Raw genomic sequence first — 25108 nt, 5'->3', positions numbered from 1 at the left:
TCTGACCCCACGTTAATTACCATTAGTAGTCTGGGTTCTATATTCGAGCCTCTGATCGTCGCCTGGGGTTCGGGGCCCTCACCCTACATGGACTGACTTCGGCGGTACGAAGGCAAATGCAGCAAACACAACAAATGGAACAAAAAAGACTTTTTCCAAAACAGCATTTACTGCACAACGGTGGAATCAAGAAATTCAGGCTGAAGAAAGCTAGCAGCAAGGCTAAATGTTTGCCTGAGATGCATGGTGAACAGAAAACAACAATAAAGAGAATCACATCTAGTCACGGCTGGCAGTCGTCTCTCTTCTGATGCTTTTCAGGCCCTGTGAACTCAGCAACCAAGCTACAAAGAACTAGGATATAAGGGCAGTGTGCTAACAGATGCATCCTGTGCCTTATCGCGCATGGCGCATGAAGTGCTGCTCGTAGCGACCCCATTGCCATCACTAACTATTGAACGCATCTAGCAAACCGTACCTCTACACACGGCAGATCTCTACCATGCGTCTGGCCAGGTGCCAGCCACTCGTTACAGACCAGCGTGCGACGTGCTTCACCGATAGAGTAATCTTCAGTAGTTATCGGCTGTTGTGCTGCCGCTACTAGGTGTGATATAGAATGCTACAGGCACAGAGGCACAGTCGCGCCATTCAAGAAAGCCTCTAGTACTCTATCCGTGCCATGTTCTCTTGCTCAGTGCAGGGCTCAGAAACCACGTAATGGTCTACATTTGCGACCTGTTTGCCAGAGGTTATTCCTCCTGCAGGAAGCAATCTGGCTCCCTGCACAGAAAAAAAAAGATGTTTGCCCTCTTTGTCTTTTACAGCATGTATTAGAAAACGCAGTATTCCATAATTGCCACATGTCTCACGACTTGTTCTGGTTACTTTGGAAGTTTATTTTCAGACGTGGCGCAAAGTTTCAGTGAGGGCCATGATAGCTAGTGAACCACAAGATGTAAAACTGCATACATGTGAGGCTTTTAGCCCTTCTGTGGTTCTGTCATTTTCAGCTGAGGTACGGCATCGTGCACATTGTCACATACTCCATGTATGTACACAAGCTGTGTGATTGTGATCTCGGTTATTGATTTTCATGAAAGATAGCGCCATTTTGCTCTAGAAATGCTCAGAATGTATGTTTCAGAAGGAAAAGATGTTAAGACCCTCTTAAGTGCCCAGGGGTCTAAAAAAAAAGGAACAGCTTCTGCACACTTATCAGAAACCACACACTTACATAAAGGTGTTTTCAATCGTTTGTTAATAGCTTCAGAGCAGCAATGGTTGATGTCCAAAACAGGGCATCTGTAACATGTTTCCGGCTTCACAATTGCTTCCAGCACATGCAGTTGGCAAAAGTAGTCTTTTAGGTTTGTTTTTGTTACTCAGAGGCAACCATCACTGGGGTGTGGATTTGGATGGCATCTATTCACAGTTCAATGTAGCTTGGAAACAAATAAAATTCATGGAAAAATTCGACAACAGTAGTCAATTGGAAGCCAACACATCACTCATTCATCAAATAGGTGTGATGTGGTACAGTCTGAGAGAGCGGTAATGTGCAAACGCCTACATCAGCAAAATCAAATCGTACGCATATATTGTAAGCAGAGGCAAGAGCCAGCATTTTGTGCACCGGTAAGCAGGAGCTTGAGATGGCGAGACAATAAAAGAATGTTTCGTTCGTGTCACCGTATGTGTGACAAAGGCTTTTATGAATATGGTTGGCAAGGTTGCCTCTTGCCACATCACAGCTAAGAATAGTGCCTGTGATCTAAAGCCACGTCATCCAAGAACCACTTACACTTTGCATTGTAGTTCAAACCCTCAGTACATGATGACTTTTCGTTTTGCTTTTGATAATGGTTTGGTAAGCTGTTGGCTTGAGGTAGGTGTTTAGTTTACATAATGAAAATGGCATAGAGGACACTTACAAGCCAGAAAATAAAAATGCTGACTGGCATCTTTAAGTCTTTATTCTGCACATGGCAAAATATTAAAGAACTTGACGCCCAGTGTAAGGAACAAATGCTTAATAAAGCTGAGAAAGGTCTAGCTCAACAAAGCTAAGAAGGGTCTAGCTCGATTGATGGTTGGTTTCATCCAAGATGGTACACCGCCTGCCTGCTGTCGTCCTATTTGTCTCAAAAGACAATATAAGCAAGTGGGACAGAAGCTGAGTTGGAAACCCCGAAAGTGCCAATGTGGTAGACACCCTGGGAAAGAAGTATGTATCAGGTTGACCTGCTTGCTGATCATCCCCCACTCCCCCTCGAAAACAACAGCAAAAAAATGTGAAAGTTGTTACTTTCGGGCTTGGCAGAACAGGCCTCTTTATTCTGACAGAACACCTGGAGGAAACAATAATCAGAAATGTTTTTTAGCCTCATTGCAATGGTAAGTGCCCATGTTGCAAGCCCCTCTTCCCTTAACAAGCAGCTCAATCAGAGTAGTGGAAACTCATGGTACAATGCTTTAAAAAGCGAGAAAAATCGATATAGGGACAACTGCATTGTATCATGGATTTCTCATGGTAGTAAACGAATCGGTAAGGTGTATTCAATTATTAGATGTTTATTAAGCACTGTCCAGCTTTGTAGCGCTGCAAAAAAGCTCTGTGTGAGCATTAGGTTTTGCATGGCCTCTCAGATTGTGGCTTCGCACTGTTGCAACAGGGCATGGTGCCATGGCCTCAAGGGCCATACTTTATGGATTGCGATGTTGTGGTTGGTTTTAGACTGCTGAATTGAGTCCTGAGCATCGGAGGCACGGATATTTGAGGGCCAACTCGGAGAGAATCATTGGCATTGGTATGAGATAGTTGTTGTTGGAAGCATTGGCCAGTGAATTGTTCAGTGTGTTTTCAGCACAATGCCTTGGCGGGCTAGTTGGTGCGAATCCATGAATACTTTGTTTAGCGCAAAACAAGTTTGCGCTAAACAAAGTATTCAATGTGTTTTGGACACTGCGCAACCCTATAAAATGCTCCTGCTGTTGCTCAGCAGTATTGGTGAAAATAAATACGTGCTTTCGTAACTTTGCCCAGCATACTATCAGTTTCTTGTTTTACAAGAGGCGCTAAAGAAAAAACACGAAACATAAAATATTATTTCAATACACTATTTACATTAACTTTACGGTAATATGTTGATTATTACAAGAGAAAGTAAAAGTCAGAGTTCAATTTTTAAAAATTTCGTGCCATGTGCCTAGTACCGAATGTCAGTGCGACGTCACAGATTCCAAAGTATTTTTATATCCAGGCCCTTGCGGGGCTCAGTAGAAGTGATCAAAACTTGCTAATTTCATTCTTTGACTTTTTTAGAATACAATGTTGTCCCTCCTTACTGATGAAAAAATATAACTAGGTCTGAGCAGACACCATCTATGACGTCATAGCAAACTGGGGCAAAAATTTATAAGAGGCGTTGCCACCCATCTTTTAAAAAAGTGGTAAAAGTGGCGTTTATGCATTTGTAGAACGTTCATTTACTAATACAGATCAGATTACTTTTCTCTTTAAGTGGCCCCTTTAAGTGATCCTCGGGAATCCTTGAACCAGCATACCGTGAGCTGAACAGGCCAGTAGTCGAAGGCAAACTCTGTGTGGCGTACCATTGCAGGCTGAGCTGCGGGCCAGCGTGTATCTGGCCCTCGACGAACAGGAAGGCATCAAGCCTTTCGAGAAACCGGCCGACGAGTCGAGTGTCCTTGCCACTGATGAGGGTCGGCTGGCGGCCTCACTTGTGCACGACTTCCTGCTCTCTTGCAACCTCAAGTTCACCCTCAGTGTCCTGGAACCTGAGGCACCGTTGGTAAGTGCCCATTGCGGCAACACTGGCATGGGAAGTCACTGCGGCAGCTGCCTGCAGTGACTGAAGCATGAGGGACATCTGCTGCTCGGTCCTAAAGCCTTTTATCATCACATGTTATGTGGCCGTTATTTGAAAGCATGTTATGGGGTCATTCACTGGCATTCTACCAATCAACCTCGTCGATGAAAAAAGAAATGTCGGCCACATGCAGTGTATTTTTCTTTTTTCTTTTTCTTGTTCTCGCAGATGTTTTATGTCATCTGTGCTTCCAGGCTTTCACTTCACCATGAGGCAGCCTCTGTGTAGCAAATTATTACATCACACCTGTCATGGGTAGTGTGACAAGCTGGCACATCTGCTATCAGCGTAAATTCAAATGCTGACAACCAATTAAAATGCTGAGAATGAGAATGCTTTCACGTGTTTCCAGCTTTGCCTGCACCTGTGGAACAGTAGTTTTTGTTTTTTCCACTTTCATTTCCATTTTCCTTATTATTCTTACATTTTAATATTAAAAAGTAAAGATTATTTTCCCTTATGCTTTACTTGGCTTCATTGCCTGCTCTCCTCATATGGTTGTATCTAACAAAGTCTACCCCCTTGGTTTCCCTTATTTAGTGAGGGCCTAGCCTTCGGCCGCCTTGATGCCATAAGGCATCACACGAAGGTTTATTGGCGAGTTGCGTGCTCCCAAGTTCGCATACTGTGTGACACCTGCGACAGAAAGGATGTTCCACATATGCTGCCATAGCCATGAGTGGTGCTGGCTAACACGCGCAGGCCTAATCTTGTACAAAAATATCCAAGAAAGTTGATTGGAGAATAGCCGCTGCGGTGGCGTATAAACCGGAATATAGACCTTTCCATCGGGTGAGAAGAAAAGGGCATGCTGCGAGCCTTTTCTCCTCTCTGGCTTGTACGAACCGGTCTGGTGCTGCTTAAATGTGTTGCCGTCGCATGCTGCGAAACAATTTGGAGGTGTTTTAGCTTGTTCTCCAAGAAATTTACATGATGTCAGTTCATACAAAGTCCTCTAAGAACCACTTTGTAGCCTTTCGGTACAGCGCTAACTACAGTATGTGGAAATATTTCTCGGTTGCGCAAACCTGCAAGGTGCATCATCAGCTGCTGTGTGTATGCGTGCTGTGAGCTATTTTTTATGTATCAAATTCACTCAACGAGGAGCAGTGGCGTCAGTGAATTGCCTATGGGAATTAGAAAGTCATCTCACTGTCTGATTGCTTGGTGTGGGAACTAAAACATGCAACCACGAAGTGCCAATCATTATAAAATATTTGCATAAGCCACTGGCATTATTAGATTTGAAATCATAGTAGACTTGAAATCACTATGCTATGTATACGTTAGTCTCATGTATGAGGCTGATGGCGTCGCTCAACACGGCGATCACTGCCATTAGTAAACTAGCGTGATACATATAAGCTTAGCATTTCGGTATTAGCATTTCGTTTTACAGGGCAAAAAAGGCGCGTAAAGCAGTGGTATCCAAAGAAGATAGCGTAAGAAGAATGCAACGGCTATTTGCGAGGACACAATTTATGCAAAACGGGTAAGTGCGTCATAAAGGACGGGGCGAACAAGACCAAACAAAAAGAAATCAGTTTCATTCTTTTATGGCGTCTATAAAGTCTGAATCAGGTACGCTTGTCTTGCAAATCAATCAATTTGGTCGCCACCTCTCACTGAAAAAAAATAAAATGCTAGGCTAATGCTGCAATAAGACCATGCAGTGTAATGCTGCATGCACGAGCCATGCGGTATAAAACAAATAGATAAACTATAATCCAGCATCTACCATTGCTTTAGATGCTAGTGTGTATGTTTCTTAACTACTCATTGCTGCTAAAACATAGAGTGACGATGTTGCAGTAAGGTCACACTTGTGAAGCGAACTTTCAGAAATACACAGCTGATCTCAGAGGCTGAGCGTAGGCTCAAACACATGCGTGCACATCGTGCTGGATGCTCCATCCGCCTCAATGCCCTCAGAAACTGCGGCCGTGCCGACTTAGAATCCTTTTGTACATCTCACTGAACCATTCTACACGCGAAAGACTCCTTGTCATACTAAAAAGACCGTGCAAAAAGACCGTGTAGAAAGAACCACCAGAAACTGCCGCCAAGTTTATACTTGGCATACAACGCGAAGCGTTTGCCTAAGTCAGCAGGCCGACATCATTCGATGTGAAGCTATGGCGGCACCATGAAAAGAAGGCCTGTAGGTCGATTGGGAATACAGATCAACCCCTCCCCTTTAAAAGAAAAAAGAAGAGAGAGAAAAACAAGAAAGCAACAAAACAAAAAAATCGCTGGAAATGCGTTGATTCTCACAACAGTGGTACGGCTTTGCAGCAGATGACTGCTCTGGCACCAGCAGCGAGTGCACGCAAAGCTTCCACGCAAAGTCCGTAAGTGTGTCCTCAATCAGTGAATGCACTGTACAACACCCATGAAATGCTATATTTTTGTGAATTTTGTGCCTTTTAGGTGCCTGCCAATATTGCATGCTTTTTATCAGAAATGCCATCCTGGCACTGAGTGGCCGTGTTGCCGTTCGCAAGTAAAGCATACAACTTCAGTCGAACACTGCTACTCATCGCTCACCAGACAACAACAACAGCAAAAAAAAAAAAAAAGCAAGAAAGAAAATTGCACAAAGGTCACTTGGAAGAGTGCGCACAAGAGGCACAGTGACAAGTAAGAAAAAAAATGCCAGCAATCACATTTGGATATGGATACGGTATTGGCTACACATTCGCCAGCATGCATGCCATACGTTGCCAGGCGACTGACATTCTGCTGAACACCGCTATATAAGACGAGGGTGACTTTAACCTGCTTTTTAAACAAAATATCTGCACTTATATTCCGGTTTATGTGGTAGTTAAAAGGTTAAAAGAGTACTGATGGAAAATTTTTGTTAATATAGTATTTTTTTATTGGGTAGCTGTCGACCCAGTAATTGTGCTTTGGAGCCCCTATTCTTTGAGAGCACAACAAATACTTAATTATGTTGCTTTTTAATAAGACCAGTTCAAAAGGTGTGACCTGTGAAGCAAAGCTACAACTGTGAAAAGAAGGAGACTATTAACCCTCATATTCAAAAACACAACTTAAGTTGAAGCCCTTGCTTGATTTTATTTAAATGACACCTGTCGTGATCACACCAGAAAAAAAAAACAATTAACGTTCTGAACCCGTTCATGCCAGGCAACACTCAGATCAAGTCAAGCATGGGCTTCAACTTAAGTTGCGTTCTTATACGGCAGTTAGGATCTGAAATCTGATGTCGTTATGTGGCACCAGACACCACCGATGCTCGTGCAAACACCACGACCGTGCTGCTGAAAGCCGGGTCCGTTGAGCACTGAACAGGGCAAGAGAGGAGGAGAGTAGGTGCCCCTGCATTTCGATGACAAGTGCACAATTTTAAGGGCCAGTTTGGCAGCTTTCAGTGACATGGTCATTCTATGGCCTTCAGCTACTGCACCATGCTGACTGGTGTGCTCTTAGGTTGTCCATAATAATACGTGACAGCCACCTCCTTTTTAGTGATGTGAACAGTTTTCTTTTTTTTTTCACAGCTGATGCCGCACTGCACATGGTGCATGTCTTTAATGGGTCATATAGAAGATGCTGTAAGTAATTAATTATTTGTTGTGCTCTCAAGGAATTCAGGCATCTTACCATAATTCTGGAGCCATCAGCTATGTAAAGAAGAAGAAAAAAATGCAGGACACGAACTTTTTGTGTCCATGCTCCTTTAATGGTAAGGCACCACACATGTAATGCGGAAGACGTGGGTTTGGCTAAGTTCTCTTTTCCTCCAGTTTCATTAGCTTTTTCCTTGTTATTTATACATTAAAATTTTTTTTAAAAAACTAACAATACTTTCTAAGGTATCCCTGGTTCTGCATTGTCCGTTTGCTTCGTATGGCTGCGACTAATGAAAAAATTAAAGAGCCTTGGTTCCCCTTATTCTTCTTGCTTAATTCATGTTCCAAAGTTTACATTTAAGATTTGGGAACCAGCTACGGAGAGATTGCACGTCGTATTCAAGTGTACTTATGCGTAACCGGTGCTCTACTTAGTTTATTTGTTGTCATTCACGTTTCATCTTATGCCAGTCATAGAGCAATGCTTATATTGCATTCTGGAAGTGTAAAAAAAAGAAACCAGAAGTTTGTTCAGAATCTAAGATGATGCCTTGTGAATAATAGACCAGTATCCAACAGCACTAGAATACCGCTTGTGCATGTTGAGAGCTGACGTGCCTAACAGCCACACTGAGAGTCTGCAAACATGAACTTCGATCCGCCGTCACCAAGGCATTGTACGTGTGTGCAGCTAGCCTCCTGCCTCCGAGAGTGCTCTTCTTGCAATGGCTAAGTGTTTTTTTTCGTCCACAATTCCATGCCATCTTCTTATGACGAGAAATTTTGGAAGAGGAACGCTTACAGTGGCCCAATGCCTTTGGATCCCATTACTGGGCGCCAACCGGCACGGCAACATCCACACTGGCAGCTGGCTGCTCGATCACCATGGAGGAAGAGAAACAGCATCGCAAGGCACCACAGAAGACGCAGAATTTGAACTCACCGACACTACCCCCAAACTACGTAAACCGTGAACAGTGGTAATTCACCTTGGAATGCAGATCGACCTCAGCAAGTTTTCCATCTTCAATATCTCCACTTAACTTGGCATGACCGCCAAGCTCACGCCTTTAGAAGCTAGTGGTGTTAGCTTTCAGGCACAACTCACAGCCAACTTAACAACTGCATCAAGCTGCCAAGAAATGACTTTAAAGAAGCTTGTAAGCCTCACAACGTTCATGTTTGACAGGCATCAGCACGAAGTGACTGCATATGTGGCAGCCGATTCTCGCAGTGCCAGGTGTGTGGAGCATGACCTAGCACTTGACGTCCCCGACAACAAGACTACAAGCAACTTCTCTTTCCCCGACAGTAGTTTCGAACTTGTTGCAGTCCACAGACTAGGACACTCAGAAACAATGCTCCTCACAGGGCATGACCTCACAGCTCCAAAATGGAAGGAAAGAAGGGACATGGCAGGGATGCTAATCAAAAAAGCGTCTGGTTGGCTATCCTACACTGGGGGATGGGAAAAGGGAAACGGAAAGGTGAGAAAGAGGGAGAGAGGAAGGAAAGATTTGGTGAGTTCACTTGCTTGGAGGGCACCTCTAAGCCAAAGGTGTTCACACAGGCCACTGATGATTGATTGAAATTACTGACAGTGCTGTGTGCGATGTCTGTGGCAGCGAAGAAGACATCAAGCATTTACTTTGCTTCTGTTATCAATTTCAGTCACAAAGATGGAACACTCTCCAACGTATTGCAATGTCTGGATGATTGGCCGCTGTCCTCACAGGCGCTACATGAACACCATCCCCTTTGCTCGTCAGCCAACAAGGATGTGAAAGCACTTGTGTGTTGCTTGGGGGTCGCAGCTCCAAAACAAGTTGAACTGGGGCTGTGGACCACTGGGACTCGCCAACATCAACTTAACGTTGTGCATTGTGCAAGCTGGACGGTTAGAGGACACTGTGTGGACGTGCGCCTCAATGCCCACAAATTTGCACACTGGTACGCGTGCATTACAACACTACCCTACGGCAAACGTCCCAACTGCATACCTCATGAAAGCACGGTTCACTGTTTTAATTGTGGAGAAATATGCATGGCAAATGACCCCAACTCCCATCTCCAGCAACTAGCAGAATAGCTCCACAGAGATGCAGTGAAGCACCGTAATAGGCTACCCACACAGGGCAGTCATAATGGCCTCGCCAAGACAATGGAACTGGAACGGGTCCGACTAACCACTTACCAACTCACTGCAAAGCGATTGCCACATCTCACGAATGCAGAGTATGTGACAGTGGGACTGCAAATTTGGTATAGCGCCCTAGACCTCGCACTGGGTTCCCTACGACCAGTGCACCAACCCATGATAAATTAGAAAGCCTTCTGGGCAACTTGACCAAGCGACAAGCATCCCTTTCAGTACTCGAGGCAAAGAGCTATGCCCAAGCCCTGAACACACCCACAAACACCCAGCTCCTGACCAAGAAGGGACCACCAGGGCAAGCATGTCACACAGCACCCCCACTGGTGAGTTCGGCTTCCTCTCTCACTCAGGGTAGCAGGCATAGCCCTACTATGTCACAACTGTCTCAAAGTAACATGTCCACACTAAAACCCACTCAGCACACAAGCTATGGTGTTTAATTCGAATTCGAGTGTGCATTTGCACAAGCTAAACAATTATCAAGCTGGAACAGGCTCTTAAGTGAAACATTATCCTTTAGAGGTGGAACTCATCATCATCATCATCAGCCTATTTTATGTCCCCTGCAGGATGAAGGCCTCTCCCTGCGATCTCCAATTACCCCGGTCCTGCGCCAACCAATTCCAACTAGCACCCGCAAATTTCCTAATTTTCCGCACCACCTAGTCTTCGGCCGTCCTCTATTGCGCTTCCCTTCTCTTGGTACCCATTCTGTCATCCTAATGGTCCAATTGTTATCTAATCTGCACATTACATGACCTGCCCAGCGCCATTCTTTTCTCTTAATGTCAATTAGAATATCGTCTATACCTGTTTGCTCTCTGATCCAAACTGCTCTCTTTCTGTCTCTTTAAGTTATGCCTAACATTCTTCATTCCATCGCTCTTTGCGCGGTCCTTAACTTGTTCTCAAGCTTTTTTGTCCATGTCCAAGTCTCTGCCCCATATGTCAGCACCAGTAAAATGCACTGATTGTATACCTTCCTTTTCAATAATAACGGTAAACTTCCAGTCAGGAGCTCACAATGTCTGCCGTATGCGATCCAACCCATTTTTATTCTTCTGTGAATTTCCTTCTCATGGTCAGGGTTCCCTGTGATTAGTTGACCTAGGTAAACGTACTCCTTCACAGACTGTAGCGGCTGACTTGCGATCCTGAGCTCTTATTCCCTTTCCTGGTTATTCATCATTATCTTTGTCTTCTGCATATTAATCTTCAACCCCACTCTTACACTCTCCCTTTTAAAGGGCCTCTCACCAGGCCCTATACCAAATTTTGGTTATAAGCTGGAAGTTGTTATGTGTCCTGTAGGGAGCATTCTGCCGCAAAAATTTTTCAAATTGGCTCATTAATAGAAAAGATCGAAATATTTCAGTGCTGCGAACCCATGATTTCAGCAGGCGGGCTCCACTGCCAAGCAAGACACTCTCTCCACTCACTCTGTCTAGCCTCCGCAAGCGAAATTCCTTCCCTGCGTTCTCCTATACCAGACCTCGGGGATCGCGTGACGTATACGTCACAGCCTTCACTTTCTTTTTTTTTTTGCTCCTTTTTTTTTTTTTTTTTTTTTTTTTTTTTTTGGTGCTACACATTTCCGCCAATGGCATCGCGCATGAGCTGTTGTCTCGTTCGCGCAGCGCACAATTTTGAGCGCTGTGCGCAAGGAAACATGACTAGCAGTATAATTCACTGCTACATGAATACTGAGACAGAACAAGCAGATCGCAGAGCGTGATCACACACTGGAACCCGGTAGAAAATGGCATAATTTCGGTACCTGCGCACATGACCGCACGACCGTGGGAACAAGCAAACGAAGCAGAAGTACATCTCTCTCGTTAGGTGCAAAGTAAAACAAAAACACGCAGACATTCCGTTTGTGTGTTTTATTATTTCTCTAAACTTCAATTCGTCAATTCAAACAACAGGTGGCACAGATAACAGATATTGTCTTGAATAATTCTTGAAGTCACGTGTCACCACGAGCGACGTCACACTGTGGACACAACTACGTAGGCGCAGGGGCACAACTATGTCACCGTCCGGCTTGGAGTGTGGCGGCCGCGAGGAGAAGGAGAAATGGCGTTTGGTTTGGAATTTCAGGCCTTTCTGCGGCGCGTAGTGATGTAATACTTTGCAGACGCGGTCATTATCGCTCTATGTATGTTCTGTGCTTGTCAGCTCAAAATGGCCAGACCTGGTGAGGGGCCCTTTAAGGTCCTCATTCATTTGTTGTAACTTGTCTGCAGTGTTGCTGAATCGAACAATGTCATTGGCAAACCGAAGGTTGCTGAGGTATTCGCCGTCTATCCTTACTCCTAAACCTGCCCAGTTTAATAGCTTGAATACTTCTTTCAAGCACACAGTGAATAGCATTGAAGAGATTGTGTCTCCTTGTCTGGCCCCTTTCTTTATAGGTATCTTCCTACTTTTCTTGGGTGTAGAACTAACCACAGATGTGGAACGAACCCCTGATGAACCCCACAGCTAGTCAACAAGAAGACCTAAAGAAGCAGCTTGCTGAGAAACTCCTGGCAACACTGTCCACAAATTTTCCAGACTCATGGAAGCCTTAAAGAGTTATGCCACTAAACCACTCTTTATTGAAGTGGAGAAAGGCATTTGAAGTGAAAATAGGCTATTTCAGAAATACTTTGCCACAAAAAGTACTTCAATGTGTTCAGTGGAAACAGAGTTATTGGCAATTGAACATTGCTTCCGCTGTGCCCCCGTTCCTTCTTCAATGCCTTGTACTGCAAAGGCTACGGCGCAGTGGGGCGTGCCCATAATGTTCCGCCTTCTAATTTTCACTGTGGCATGCAGTTGAAATTTTATTTTTGATGTGAATGTAGACGTCATGACTTCCGATTTTGGTGCCTATGACACGCTAAACATAAGCCAAATGTGGTTGTCTTCTGCAAGCCGCAGTGCACTTAGGCAGTGGACTCGTGGCGGCACTGTGCAGTGGCTGCGGTATCTATGCTATTTAGCCGACTGCAGCTACCAATAGCAGTTACGTATGGGAAAAGAGAGCATTTGAGAGAAAGGTGACTTCGCGATCCACTTGCAACTTCTACGCACCACGTACAATAGCAAAACTTGGCTGAGATGTTCACAGCAGCATATGCTACCCCTCGGACTATGTTATTTCACCAAGCCCAAGGGGTCATTCACAGCCCCTTTAAAGGGTCCCTCACTAGGCCCCATTGCAAAATTTAGTTATATGCTGTAAGTCTAGAAAGCGTCTAATCACAAAAATTGTGCAGATTTGTTCAATGTTAAATGAGATAGGCAAAATTGAAATGTCACATTGCTATTCTTCCAGGAGGCAAACTTCACTGCAAGCATAAACATTCTCTCCTCCTGCCTTGACTAGCGTCCACAAGGGTCTTTTTTTCCTTCCTTCTCCCATACTGGAGCCAAATGACCACGTCACATTCACATCACGATCTCCACCTTTTCTTTCTTTTTTTTTTTTTTTTTTTGTTCTTCCTCTTTGCTGCACAATGCATTCCTAGTTGCTTATCAGCAGTGGTATTATGTTTTCTGCATTGGACAATTTACCAAGGTCACGTGCCATAATTGTTGATGTCGCAGACAGTGTGTCTTATGTAGAAGCATTTGTGTGTGTGACCTTCACCTTCTGGCGGGAAGTGGGGCTCCCTCAGCAGAAAGGGTGTTTGGGCTTCTGTTTGAAATTTCAGCTGTTTTCATGTCGTGCAGCCACTTGATATTTTGCAGATGTGATTGCCACCGCGTGACCTACACACCATGCTTTTCAGCAATGCTAAAACCTGGTAAGGAGCCCTTTAACACAGAATGCTTAAACACTCGCGACACCTAACAGAAACCATGACCTAGTGCCCAAAATGAAGCCCAATGATATAAACAAACCAATCGTAGCTCCTTTGACTAATCCTTAGCTTGCTGTGTCACTACACAATCTCACAATGCTAACAGTGTCATCTAGCAATGGAACTGCAAAGACATCAGACGCAAAAGGAAACGCACTACATCATATGGGGATGCCGGTTGCATGGTGGCACAGCTGTGCCGCCATCATCATCATCATCGGAGTGGGGCTCATGCGCCTGTGCCACGCGCAGCAATCCTGGCACGGGGAGCGGCGAGTAGGAAGCTAGGTCTCAATTGGTCTGGGCTCCTTACAGTAAAGGTTGTCCCTTGCATGTCTCTCGCACTCTGTGTCGTCTCTCAGAGCCTCAGCCGGCCACTGGCTCTGAAGCCAAGACCTGAACCCACATTTGGCACCCGACGTGAGGCTTGAACCCACGACCCTGAAATTAAGAGTCTCATGCGTAATGGGTCCTTTCCCCCATACTTCGCGGGGCAACCACTACTTATTAGTGGTTACCGACCACTTTATGAAGTGGGTTGTCTTATACCCTTTGCGTGCACTTACTTCACGGTACATTTGGCACTGTCTTCTCGATGTCTTCTCGTGTATTGGTTTCTCACCACAACTGATAACTGACAACACCACTTCACGAGTCGCATGTTTGCGCAGGCGTGTTCTGCCTTCGGCATCAAACACAAAAAGACAACGCCATACCATCCACAGGCCAACATAACCAAATGCATCAACAGAAACATGAGGTCAATGCTTATGGCACATACCACCGATCATACGGAATGGGATACTAAGCTATCGGAAATGGCATTTGTGACATGTACCACGGTCAGCAGATCCACTGGTTCTACACCTGCATATCTGAACTTTGGCAGAGAAATTTCATTTCCGCTAACCCATACCTTGGTACCATCGTATTCGTCCTATTCCGATACCTGCCATTTCGTGAATGCACGACATAAGCGGCTTACAACCGCTATCACTGCTGCTCATGAGCAATTGCATAATGCTCGGCTCAAGTAAACTTGCCAATATAACTCACACCGCTGTGACATTCAGTACAAACCAGGTGACCTAGTATTCTGTCGTACGCATCATTTGAGCAACTCGGCTAGAGGTTTTTCAGCATCCTTAGCAGCTTAATGGCATGCTCCACATGCTACTTCACGCAAGCTTGGTAATTCACCTTACTGCTTCAAAGATACCACAACTGGCACCTTAGTTGGACCAATACATGTCTTGGAGTTCAAACGCTGTGTTTTGCCCCCCTCTTAACACTCGTGGTACCCTTGTGACCCCCTTTTGCTGGCTTATTCAACACTGAAGCTGCAAGATATCAAGCCCAGCAAATGAAGTTACATAATAGCATTGCCATGCCAGCAGTCTTATGCAATATGCTGCCCATATTACAGATGTCCCGCTCTCCACATTCGCTCTGCCAGCATCACCGGTTCCTCGACCGATACGTGCCCTACTGCCCCCATCCTGCTCACAGGTCATTGCCTGCCAACCGCTGCACCGTCGCCACCTAGACGGTCCTTGATTCCACGAACGCTTCTGTTGGCTGGGCCTCATGGCTGCTTTGGGAGCTGCAGCCACGGCCACTCATTGGGGACTCACCGGAGCTGGTTCCTGAGCTGTTCTGGGGCCTTCTTCTCTCTGAGCGCTATCCATCTGAGTGGCCTCCTGTCTATACGCCAGAGGAAGCCTGCATCCTCTATCCCTTACGCTGCATGCTGGAGATCTCCCAACGTACTCATCACGCAGGATCTTTCCACCGGGCCCGCCTCGCTGCAGCTGCTCTTTACAATCCTGGCCTTTAGCCACCGTTTCCCGGCACCATGGAGGCTGCTATTGCTTTACTCCGGTCCCTGTGCTCCCACCTTCTTCACAACAAGGTCTTAGATGCGCATTAGGAGCATCCGCCGGGTGCAGAGGCACTGGCTTCACTGAACCCCCAAGCACCCTTGGAGGACCTCATTTCCTTCGACATGGATCTGTGATCCACGAGGGAGGGGGCAGTATGGGGATGCCAGCTTCAGCCATCATCATCAGAGCGGGGCTCATGCACCCGGGCCATGTCCAGCGAACCTGGCTCAGGGAGTGGCGATCAGGAAGCTGGGTTTCAGTTGGTCTAGGCTCCAGACAGTAAAGGTTGTCCTTTGCATGTCTCTCGCACTCTGTGTCATCTCTTGAGAGCCTCAGCTGGCCACTGGCTCTGAAGCCACGGCTTTGAGCCCACAATCAATGCATGCAACAGGTCCCCTGCAAGCCAGACATGACCACTTTGCAGAAAATGTTTGCCCTGATCACTTTTCCTGGCTGTACCCAGCGTAACATGAAACCACAATAGAGCTGTCACTCAACAAACACTTCTCACTTGCACAATCACAATGGTGGCAAACTCTCATACAACCATACAAGAAATGCTTCACCATCTTAGCATGACTAAAGAAAAGAGTGCGATACTCAACTGCTGCTTCCAGGGCCACTATGCACATTTCTAATTTGTGTACAATACGAAATATCCCTTTCAGACAGCCTTCCAGGCATTAATTGCTGCAGAAGCTGCCCAAAATTGAATGTGGCTGGATGCCTTTAATTGCCAACACACAGCATGTGTTTGTAACAAATGAAATGCAGCTAGCTCCCATCTACTGAACCTAACTCTCCAACATCACCATGCTCTTATCAACAATATTGATTTCCCCACTCGGACCGGCAACTTGGTGCAAACAAGATACTACCCAGTTCGTGCATGGTGTAGGGCCAAGATATACTATGTACGCATGGTAGCGAAACTTCCGTATAAGCCCACACATCTTGTAATGGTGGCTTGTGGAGGCACCAGAGTGCCATCTACATTTTGCAGGGCCAACTTTTCGGCGGGAAAAATGAACATTTGCCATTCTAGGCTCACTGCACGAGGTCAGCCACTGGTGTCAGCTTTCATCCATCGGCAGCACTACATAAACAGAGCACAAGAGTGCAAGTGCAGCTCAAGCAAGTCAGAATATGTGCCACAACATCACGTCACAGTCTGGCACAAATACAGCTATTGACCGACTGGCATATATAGCCCTCATTCTATAATGGCAGGCATTACACCGGCGAGCCTTGACAGTATTGCATGAATTCAGAGCAGTGGGCTCAGCCATATTTGAAACTAATTACCACATACATGGGTGCTTAGTACCAATATACATCAGTTATTTCCACGTCAAGGGAAAAGCAACACTACATTGCATTAATTCACAACAACCGCACTTTCATCTTCACTAGCACAGCACAGATGCCACCTGTAGTTTTTCACTGGTACCAAACACATAACTAAAATATATTATTTAGTAGTGAAAATGCCATTAAAAAATAAAGCTACTGATAAAATCTCATAATGTTGGTAACGTATATACTGCCATTAATTTTTATGGCCACACATAAGAGACTTATGGCCACATTACAGTGTTAAATATGGCAATACCATCTCTGCATATCTCAACACGCATCACTGCCAACAAACTGCAGAAAGCCTGCACAGTTGCGTAGCCACAACTGTCCATAGATAGAAGCAAACAGCCTGTGACTTCACATTTTCTTATTCTTATGACATTATCTCTACCTTTACAAATGTTTCTATAAGTGACGTAATGGAGGCATAATTTTCCTCAATTGTTGCTTTGCCCCGCGAGAGGTAGTCGTGCTGCTCTCGCACAAACCGCTTTTCGGTCTTGCCTTTGCGACCTATGTGCGTAGACCTAGGTAGGACGACAGGCGTCCCTGATTGGTGTACCAGCAGGGAGAACATGGGCAGTGACCGCAACATTTTGGAAGTGACGATTCCCATCCCAAATAGTCATAAAATACGATGCAATGACCATCTCTCTATTCCCACACAATACGTCAATTGGGATGCCTTCAAACAACTAGTCGATTCCCCCAACATTCCACTTGTCCAGTGGCCACAGCTTCTCTAAATACCCGAGACCAAGTGACTAAAACCATCCAACGAACAGATCACTCCCAGATTGACAAATATGTTCTCCATCTGTGAGACAAGCATAGATCTTTGGTTCATTTATAGAAATGCAATGGACTAGACCGGGATCTTCACCACTTCATAAAAGAGGTCACACTGCAAGCCCAAGAATATGCTGATGGAGCAACCACCAACAACTAGCTAGAAATTTGTGAACATGCAGGCAACAGTCTACACACCAGCAAGGCATGGTCTCTTGTACAGGGGCGTAGCCAGGGGGGGGGCTTATGGGGCTTCAGCCCCCCCCCGAAATTTTTTCGTGCTGTCATGCGCCGCCGACCAAAACAACTCCCGGCGCCGGAATCATGCTCGATTTTGTCCAGAATGTCCTTAATTCACGCTCGAAAAGACATTTTAGCGCAAACATTGCGAAATCGGGCTGGATTTCGTAGAAACGACCATGCATCCGGAGTCACATATCGTAACGCAAGGAGCCCCACCGAGCACAAAATTTCAAGGGCGTTTTGATGGCGAGCGGGCTCGTCTCGGCATCTCGCAGAGGTCGCGGAATCTACGGAGCGCTTGGATTTCAATTCTGAAACTTTGTGGGTATAAAGTTCTCATAACATTTTGATGCGAAAGGTGCGTTGACATTTCCAAAGTCGTGCTTTAGATTTTCAATTCCGGAACTTTGTGGGTTTAATGCTGTTGTAAACATTTGACGCCAAAGGTGCATCGACTTTTCTAAAGCCGTACATCGGGCCATACAACGAGACGAGCCAAATCAACATACTATCAGACAAGTTGACAAGTTGACAAAGCACGCAGCGAGGTCCGATGAGACAAAGCGTTGTGGTGGTTCATTTGTGCCGTCAGGTCACAGAAAAGAATATGAAATTTTTTTTTTTCCCCTGCGCCAAAGCATCCATGTCAAGACACTAAAGCCACCATTGTAACTAAGTTCTTATTTATTTTTCTACCTAGAATTTTATTCGCGACGATACATTGAGCCTCTTTATTTATGTATTTATGTATTTATTTATTTATTTTTTTGTTCTCGCAACCAGCGGGCTGCCGATCCAGCCAAAGCGCATGCGTTTTTCTCGTGCTGCATCGACAACCGCGCGGCGCACTTGGATGCGCGTTCGTTTTTGTCTGGCTGACTGCATTTTCGCCTGGCAGAGTTTTGGCCGCTTTCTGGCTAGAAGATGAGAAAAAGAAACAATGCACAGTCGCTCGCCGCCAGCACTGCGGGGACTCGACGGATTGCAACGCATTCGCTTGAGCACAACCTATCCGTAAAATTTTGTCTCGCCGGTGTAGGATACCGAGCAGTATGCGTATGGTTTTCTGTGGACCAAGCGTCACACGTTTTCTTCGATATTCCTTCGGTAGCCACACTAGGTGCCCAAAGTAGGCATTCGATTGTAGCCCCAACATGCTTTCCTTTGCATTATTCTATTTCGCTGCCCCCCGCCCCACAAAAGAAAAAAAGAAGACATTGTTGCGGCGCAGCGAATTGTCGCATGATGAAAGTTCGATTTTGTTACTTCTTTTGCGGAAAGTAATGGGCCACGGGACGCTTCAGTTGCCGGATACTATTATATTATTGCAATAGTAGCTATATGAAGACTCCAGGCACATTCCTGCCGTTGCCCTCGTGTTCCGTATAAATAAAGGCCAAGGGCGATAACATCGTGACCGCGCGCCGCATGCTCTATGTGCGAGTGAAAGCGTGGGGGGGGAAGGGGGAGGGGGTGAGCCGACGATAGTGACTGTCTCGTGTGCGCAAGGGAGAAAAGCTGGGAGGAAGCGCGCCGCCTTCCGTTGCACGCGATACATTTTGGGAGTGCAGGGAGGGCGGGGGGTGCTGTGATCTGTGAATCTGTTGTTGCGCAACCTGTTTATTTGCTTTGTTTGACGCATTATATATAGTGACTTTTTCTTAGGTACGTAGATTTATTGGAGACTTATACGTATATTTAACATCTTGTTGCGAGGTTTTGTGTATATGCGCAGTGAACTTTGTTTCCAGTGACGATTTTTTGCCCTGTATCAAGCTGTATCTTCACATTTGTATATTCCATTGTATCTTCGCATTTCTAGTGTACGAAGGCGAATCAAATGAAAGTGAGACAACCCGCCCCGCGCAATAATGGTTCAGTTCATTATTTTCGAGGCATGCGCGTAGCACATATGGATCTCATTTACAAGTGACATGCAGAGGTGAGGTTAAATGTTCCTTAATGCTCTCATACACTGGGTTGAACATGGTTGCGTGACATAATGGACACTCCAAAAGTTGAACAGCTTGGTGTCATGAGGTCTTTGACAAATGAAGATGTTTCCCAAAAAGAAATTATTCGCCGTATGGCTGCCGTATGCGTTGAACATTGCGTTTCATTGGCCACTGTGAAGCGTTCTAGCAAACTGTTCAAAGAAGGACATGAAAGTTACATCGACGATCCATGGCCGGGACAAAGCCACCGTGCAATCCCTCCCAACACAATCGAATGGGCCGTGGTTGCTCAGTGGCTATAGGTGTTGGGCTGCTGAGAACGAGGCCGCGGGATCGAATCCCGGTCACGGCGGCTGCATTTCGGTGGAGGCGAAATGCGAAAGCACCCGTGTACTTAGATTTAAGTGCACGTCAAAGAACCCCAGATGAGTGTGATGACTTTTTGTCTGCAATTGTGGCCGGGAATGACTCATGGTGCCGCTACTAGTAGCCTGAAACACTACGGCAAAGCTTACAGTGGAAACAATTGAATTCACCACTCCCAAGGAAACCAAAGGCCGTCATTTCTGCCGGAAAAGTGTTGACTTCTTTTTAGATCGTTAGGGGCCATTATTGATCGAATTTTCTAAACCATGGAGAGACTCTAAATCGTTTCAGATATTGTGAAAGGTCGGATCGGCTACGTGTCGCAATCAAGAACAAACGACTTGGAAAATTGAGCATTTGGAACATCTTGCTTCACGGCATTGCCCGTTCCCACGTCGCTGTTGTGGTTAATACAAAACTGGCAAAGTTCAAGCGGGAAACGCTGCAACATCCCTCATGCAGCCCAGACCTGTTGCCTTGCGTCTTCCACATTTGATAAAATTTGAAAGAAACTGCTCAAGGGAACCAGATTCGTGCCGGAAGATGACGTGTAGTCATTTACAGATTTTTGAGGCAGCAACCCAAGGAATTTTATGAGACAGGAATTACGCAACTCGTTAGTAGGACAAGTGTCTAAATAATCATGGTGACTACTTTTAAATAAAGTACTCCGTTTGTCATATATTCGCATTGGCTCACTTTCATTCGACTCGCCCTCGTATATTTTGCAGAACTCCTGCTTTTTATATGTGCTCTCTGTTGCGACTATAATTTCGGAGCAATTAATCGCAGTACACGACCGGTGACAGCTGCTCCTGCGCAATACTTTCTAACAAAGGACAGCGTCATTGAGATTTTCCCCTGGTCGTTGCATATGTACAAAAATGTAAACAAGGTTGTTGAATCACAGATATATATATATATATATATATATATTGATCCCTCGACTAATTCTATAATGAGGAGGCCGAGCTGCAAAGTGAGCCCCCCCCCCCCGAACGAAATTTCTGGCTACGCCACTGCTCTTGTACTATGCTGGGACAAGGGAGACAAACCAACCATCTGGAGACCATCAAACTAAGGACCGGATCCCACCAGTAGAACTTGAATAAGAAATCACAGATTACTTCTTCCTAACTACAACATTTACGAACCAACCCAACCCCATCATTTTTTGTTTGACCTAGATCACTCCTTCACAATGGGCGAATAAAGCATGCACTCTCCATTTGCAAAGTAAATAGAGCACCAGCTTGAGACAGTATCTCACATTGGATGTAGGCACACGTGGGTCCTACATGTCACAGAAAACACAGCAGAATGGTTCCTGTACATGGAAGTGTCCCTTACTTGTTGCAGTGCCATCTATCGTAGAGCAGTGGCCGAGTTCTAGGGGTGGTTTGCTGGGGCATCCACTATGAAATTTCCTTGCAGAACATAGCAGAAACTCGGGGCATGTTGGGATCCACAACCATTCACAATTCCCACAATTGTAACATATGTATCAGAACAGTCAGCTAAGTGACATGTTGAGCATTTACAGCCACCAACCTCCCTACCTCACTCTAGAACTGTGTAGCAACCCAACTCACTGCACACCCCACATTAAAGCTTTGAATACAATAGTTACCTGGTCATTCGTGTGCAAGAGGAAATTAGGTGGCTCATGCCATCTCCCGTGCTAACCTTCTGGGCCCTCTTCTGAATTGACTGGATCCCCTCACTAAACCATAACTCCTCACCCTCACCGAGCCCTGCCGCGCACCATTCATGCACCCACACCGTTCAGTGTCCCGCCAGTCCTCATTAGGTGAGCACAGACACACTCAATGCCGTCACCCCACATCCAACACTGCATACCTTTAGCAAGACACACTCCTGTCTGCATGCACTGCTGTGGCTTCCCATACAATTCCCACATTTTGTCGGAATGTCCTAGTAGCTATGTGGCAACCCAGACTAGCCTCGCTCAACGACCCACCAAGTCTCGCCGTGCTACTCTTGAGGGGTAGTTGGTCGATTCGTCCCTCAATGCTATGAAGGCTCTCGTCGTCCACATATGGCTCCTCGGTCTGGACTGGGCCCCTACACCTCTTCGCTGCTCCTCTAAAACTGCGCCAGCTCGGACCTGGTCTCTTACAGCTTAATAAAGTTCTCTCTCTCTCTCTCTCTCTCTAGCTGCATCTTTTGATCCAACAACAATAAGTCATGCCATGAATAATGTAATTTCTGCCGCTGAACAGTATTACTTTAATTTGCAAACAGAAATTTACCTAGTAGACATTGTTTATATCTACGTATGTTGTTGTTTGCCCCCTAATTATCTCCTGTTGTCATTTACTTCTATATGAATTTCTTAGATAAAATAATGGCAATATGTTGAGTGGGGACATATGTACCTTGGGGATATCTGTGATGGTACACCACAGGCGTTATACTGTGTGTGTGGTATGGTATGGTATCGTAAAACTTTATTGAGGTCCTGCAGATCATGAGCCATCGCGATGTGGGCCGCTCCCACATGGGAACTGGAAGGCCAAGCCAAATTCAAGTGCTCAAAGCTGTGTTGCCTGTAGAGCTTCTATCGTCAACAAAGTAACTGCTTACATGTAATTGGTCATTGGAAAAGGTCATTACAGTAAGTATTACTTAGTAAAAGAAGTAGTCAATTACCAAACTACAAAAAAAATAATTTATCACCAGTAGTCAATTACAGGTAATTTGGTTTGTACAAGTCATGGATTTCAAAGCATTTTTGTGTGTGTGGGCTGTTTTTCGTTCAGAAAAAGTCTTCGAAATGCACTTGTCTGAGGCTATCATTCCTTTTTAATGCAACATAATTATTGTTCGTCACTGTTATTAACTAATCCTAGGTGCTGTCTAAACATCAAGATGCCATGAGGAGGTAGCATAAGAACTTGAAGCCTACCTTTCTTTTTCATTATTTTTCTTCTTAGTTTACACTGGTTTGCGTATCTAGGTAACTTGTAAACACTTCCAGAAAAAAAAAATGGCCCTTTCACACCTCAGGAGCATCAAAGCGAGTTGCAAGAAGTATCAAAATGTAGGTCTCAATGAGTCAAGAAGCAAGAATTAGTCGTAGAGTAAGTAAAGTTAATTGTATGAGTGTGATTAGCGCCAGTATAGTAAGAAATTAACCACATTGCACTATACCCCTGTAAAGGGTGCACCACCTTATATACAGATATGCTGAGGCAAAGGTGCAGTTATGAGAAATGAAACGAGTTCATTTGGACTAAGCTATGCCAGGCAATTGTGTGTGGAAGGCAGCTTCACTGGTGTCCACAAAAGGCGAGAAAGTGTAGCAGGATAGTAAAATTAACACTATGGGCATAATTAGCACCCATATAGTCTAAAATTAACCACCTTGCATCTTAGACTGCATCACCTCCTGGATTGCCCCACTTGGCCTCTTGGTAAAAAAAAAAGTCAGCCAAGTGTCAACGCTAAGGAAAACAAGGTTGACATAATTGCACATCAAATATGATACAATAAGATACAAAGTGACTTAAGGTGGTAGGATACACACAAAAAAGTTTTTCTTTAGATCAGGAATTAGGATTCAAATAACTGTTTTTCCTAAATAAGCATGTCTTATGTAGCTTATTCAACTATGTAAAATGCAGAAAATTGTTCATTTTATTTTTTGGCGGGTAACTTTTGTAAATTGTGGAAAAAGTGCTAGGCACACCAGCAGCGATAAATAACTTGTGAATTGCTGAATTTAGTAAAGCTTTGGCATTTATGTAGCTAAGTGGGAGACCTGTGCAATGAACTAGAATAAATGCATTATGATGAATATTTAGAAAGGGATGTTCGAAAGAATTGCCAATTTTGAACAAATTTATTTGCAAAATGAGCTGTAAATGCAAAAATATTGCATCAATTTTTTTTGCTCTAGTTCGTTGCACATATCTTTATGTGAGGAATGAGTGTGAAAAATTTCATATCAAAATTTTCTATCAAAAGAAAATTTGTCAGAGTTTGTGTAACATGAGGTAGACGAAAATCTTGTTTTCAGAAAAACGTAAACAAATCTTCAGACCATTTAAAAGATGTCAAAACTACAGAGAGGCCTAAAATGCACCAGCTTCATAGCTGGAGCCCCCATGAGGCGTAGTAGAGTCTCCTTTTGTTCATGTGGCTGCTCAGCGACAACATAAAATGAAAAGTATTTTAAATAATATTTATATTTAATAAATAGTACTGATTTTTGGTTGCGCAGTATGAGGGTATGTGTTGGAAAACTTACTGTAACTCCCAAACTAACGATGATAGGACGATGATTTCTTTTTTGCAACATGTTGCTGAATGTTTGGGCATACATAAAATGTAAAAAAACAAAAAATAAATGTTTGCTAGAAAAAGTCTTTTGAATGGTCTATTAGCTTAATGAACATGAAAAAGAGACAGAATAGGGAGATATAATCAACGTTTAGTCATCATATCATTTGAGCCGCTGTGTTCATCGATCCTGTCTTTAGCATCGAACTTGGTTGACCTTTTTTTTTATGCGAAAGCATCAAATGGCTCATTGAGTAAAAGAGCGGCTGTCCAGCATCTGCAGTGGCGAAACAGCACCTAAATTCCCATTGGCTGTGATGCCACAGCACAAGTGTGCCTCGACGGAGCAGAGCGAGCAAAAGGAAACACCTGCCGCCACAATAGCATGCCACGCGTCGTGTGAGGGAGAGGGTATCACCACGATGCCAGATCACCCTCACTCTTGGAAGCCCGTGTTATCCGCGCATTCTTTGTCCGCGCAAGCTTTCACCTGCGTTCAAACTGTGTCTCGGTAAGGCCAAATCAAAACGCGCCAAACATCTCAGTGCACTCGCTTGCCTGTGAGAAGTTCATCACTCGGAGGAATGCTTAGCAGCGTTCGACTGGACGTTAATGCTTTCGCATTCACAACTCTTGAGAAGTACTTGGGTGTCCTCGGAATTTTTTCTTTTACCAATAGGCCACGTGAGCCAAACCCAGAGATAGTG

The 25108-nt window shown here is 44.9% G+C and overlaps 1 protein-coding gene across 1 annotated transcript in view; it reads left to right on the top strand.

The window, feature by feature from the left end:
- Positions 1 to 25108, top strand: part of LOC126522352 (centrosomal protein 43-like) — a 44068-nt gene that overhangs the window by 1973 nt on the left and 16987 nt on the right. The window contains exon 2 of the mRNA XM_050171086.3: positions 3624 to 3815. Coding sequence (XP_050027043.1) covers positions 3624 to 3815 — 192 coding nt within the window. The remainder of the gene's footprint in view (positions 1 to 3623; positions 3816 to 25108) is intronic.

The sequence above is a fragment of the Dermacentor andersoni genome, chromosome 6 (assembly GCF_023375885.2).
Source record: "Dermacentor andersoni chromosome 6, qqDerAnde1_hic_scaffold, whole genome shotgun sequence".
Classification (NCBI taxonomy): domain Eukaryota; kingdom Metazoa; phylum Arthropoda; class Arachnida; order Ixodida; family Ixodidae; genus Dermacentor; species Dermacentor andersoni.
The sequence above is the reverse complement of the archived record's forward strand: the minus strand, read 5'-3'. Positions and strand labels throughout refer to the sequence as shown.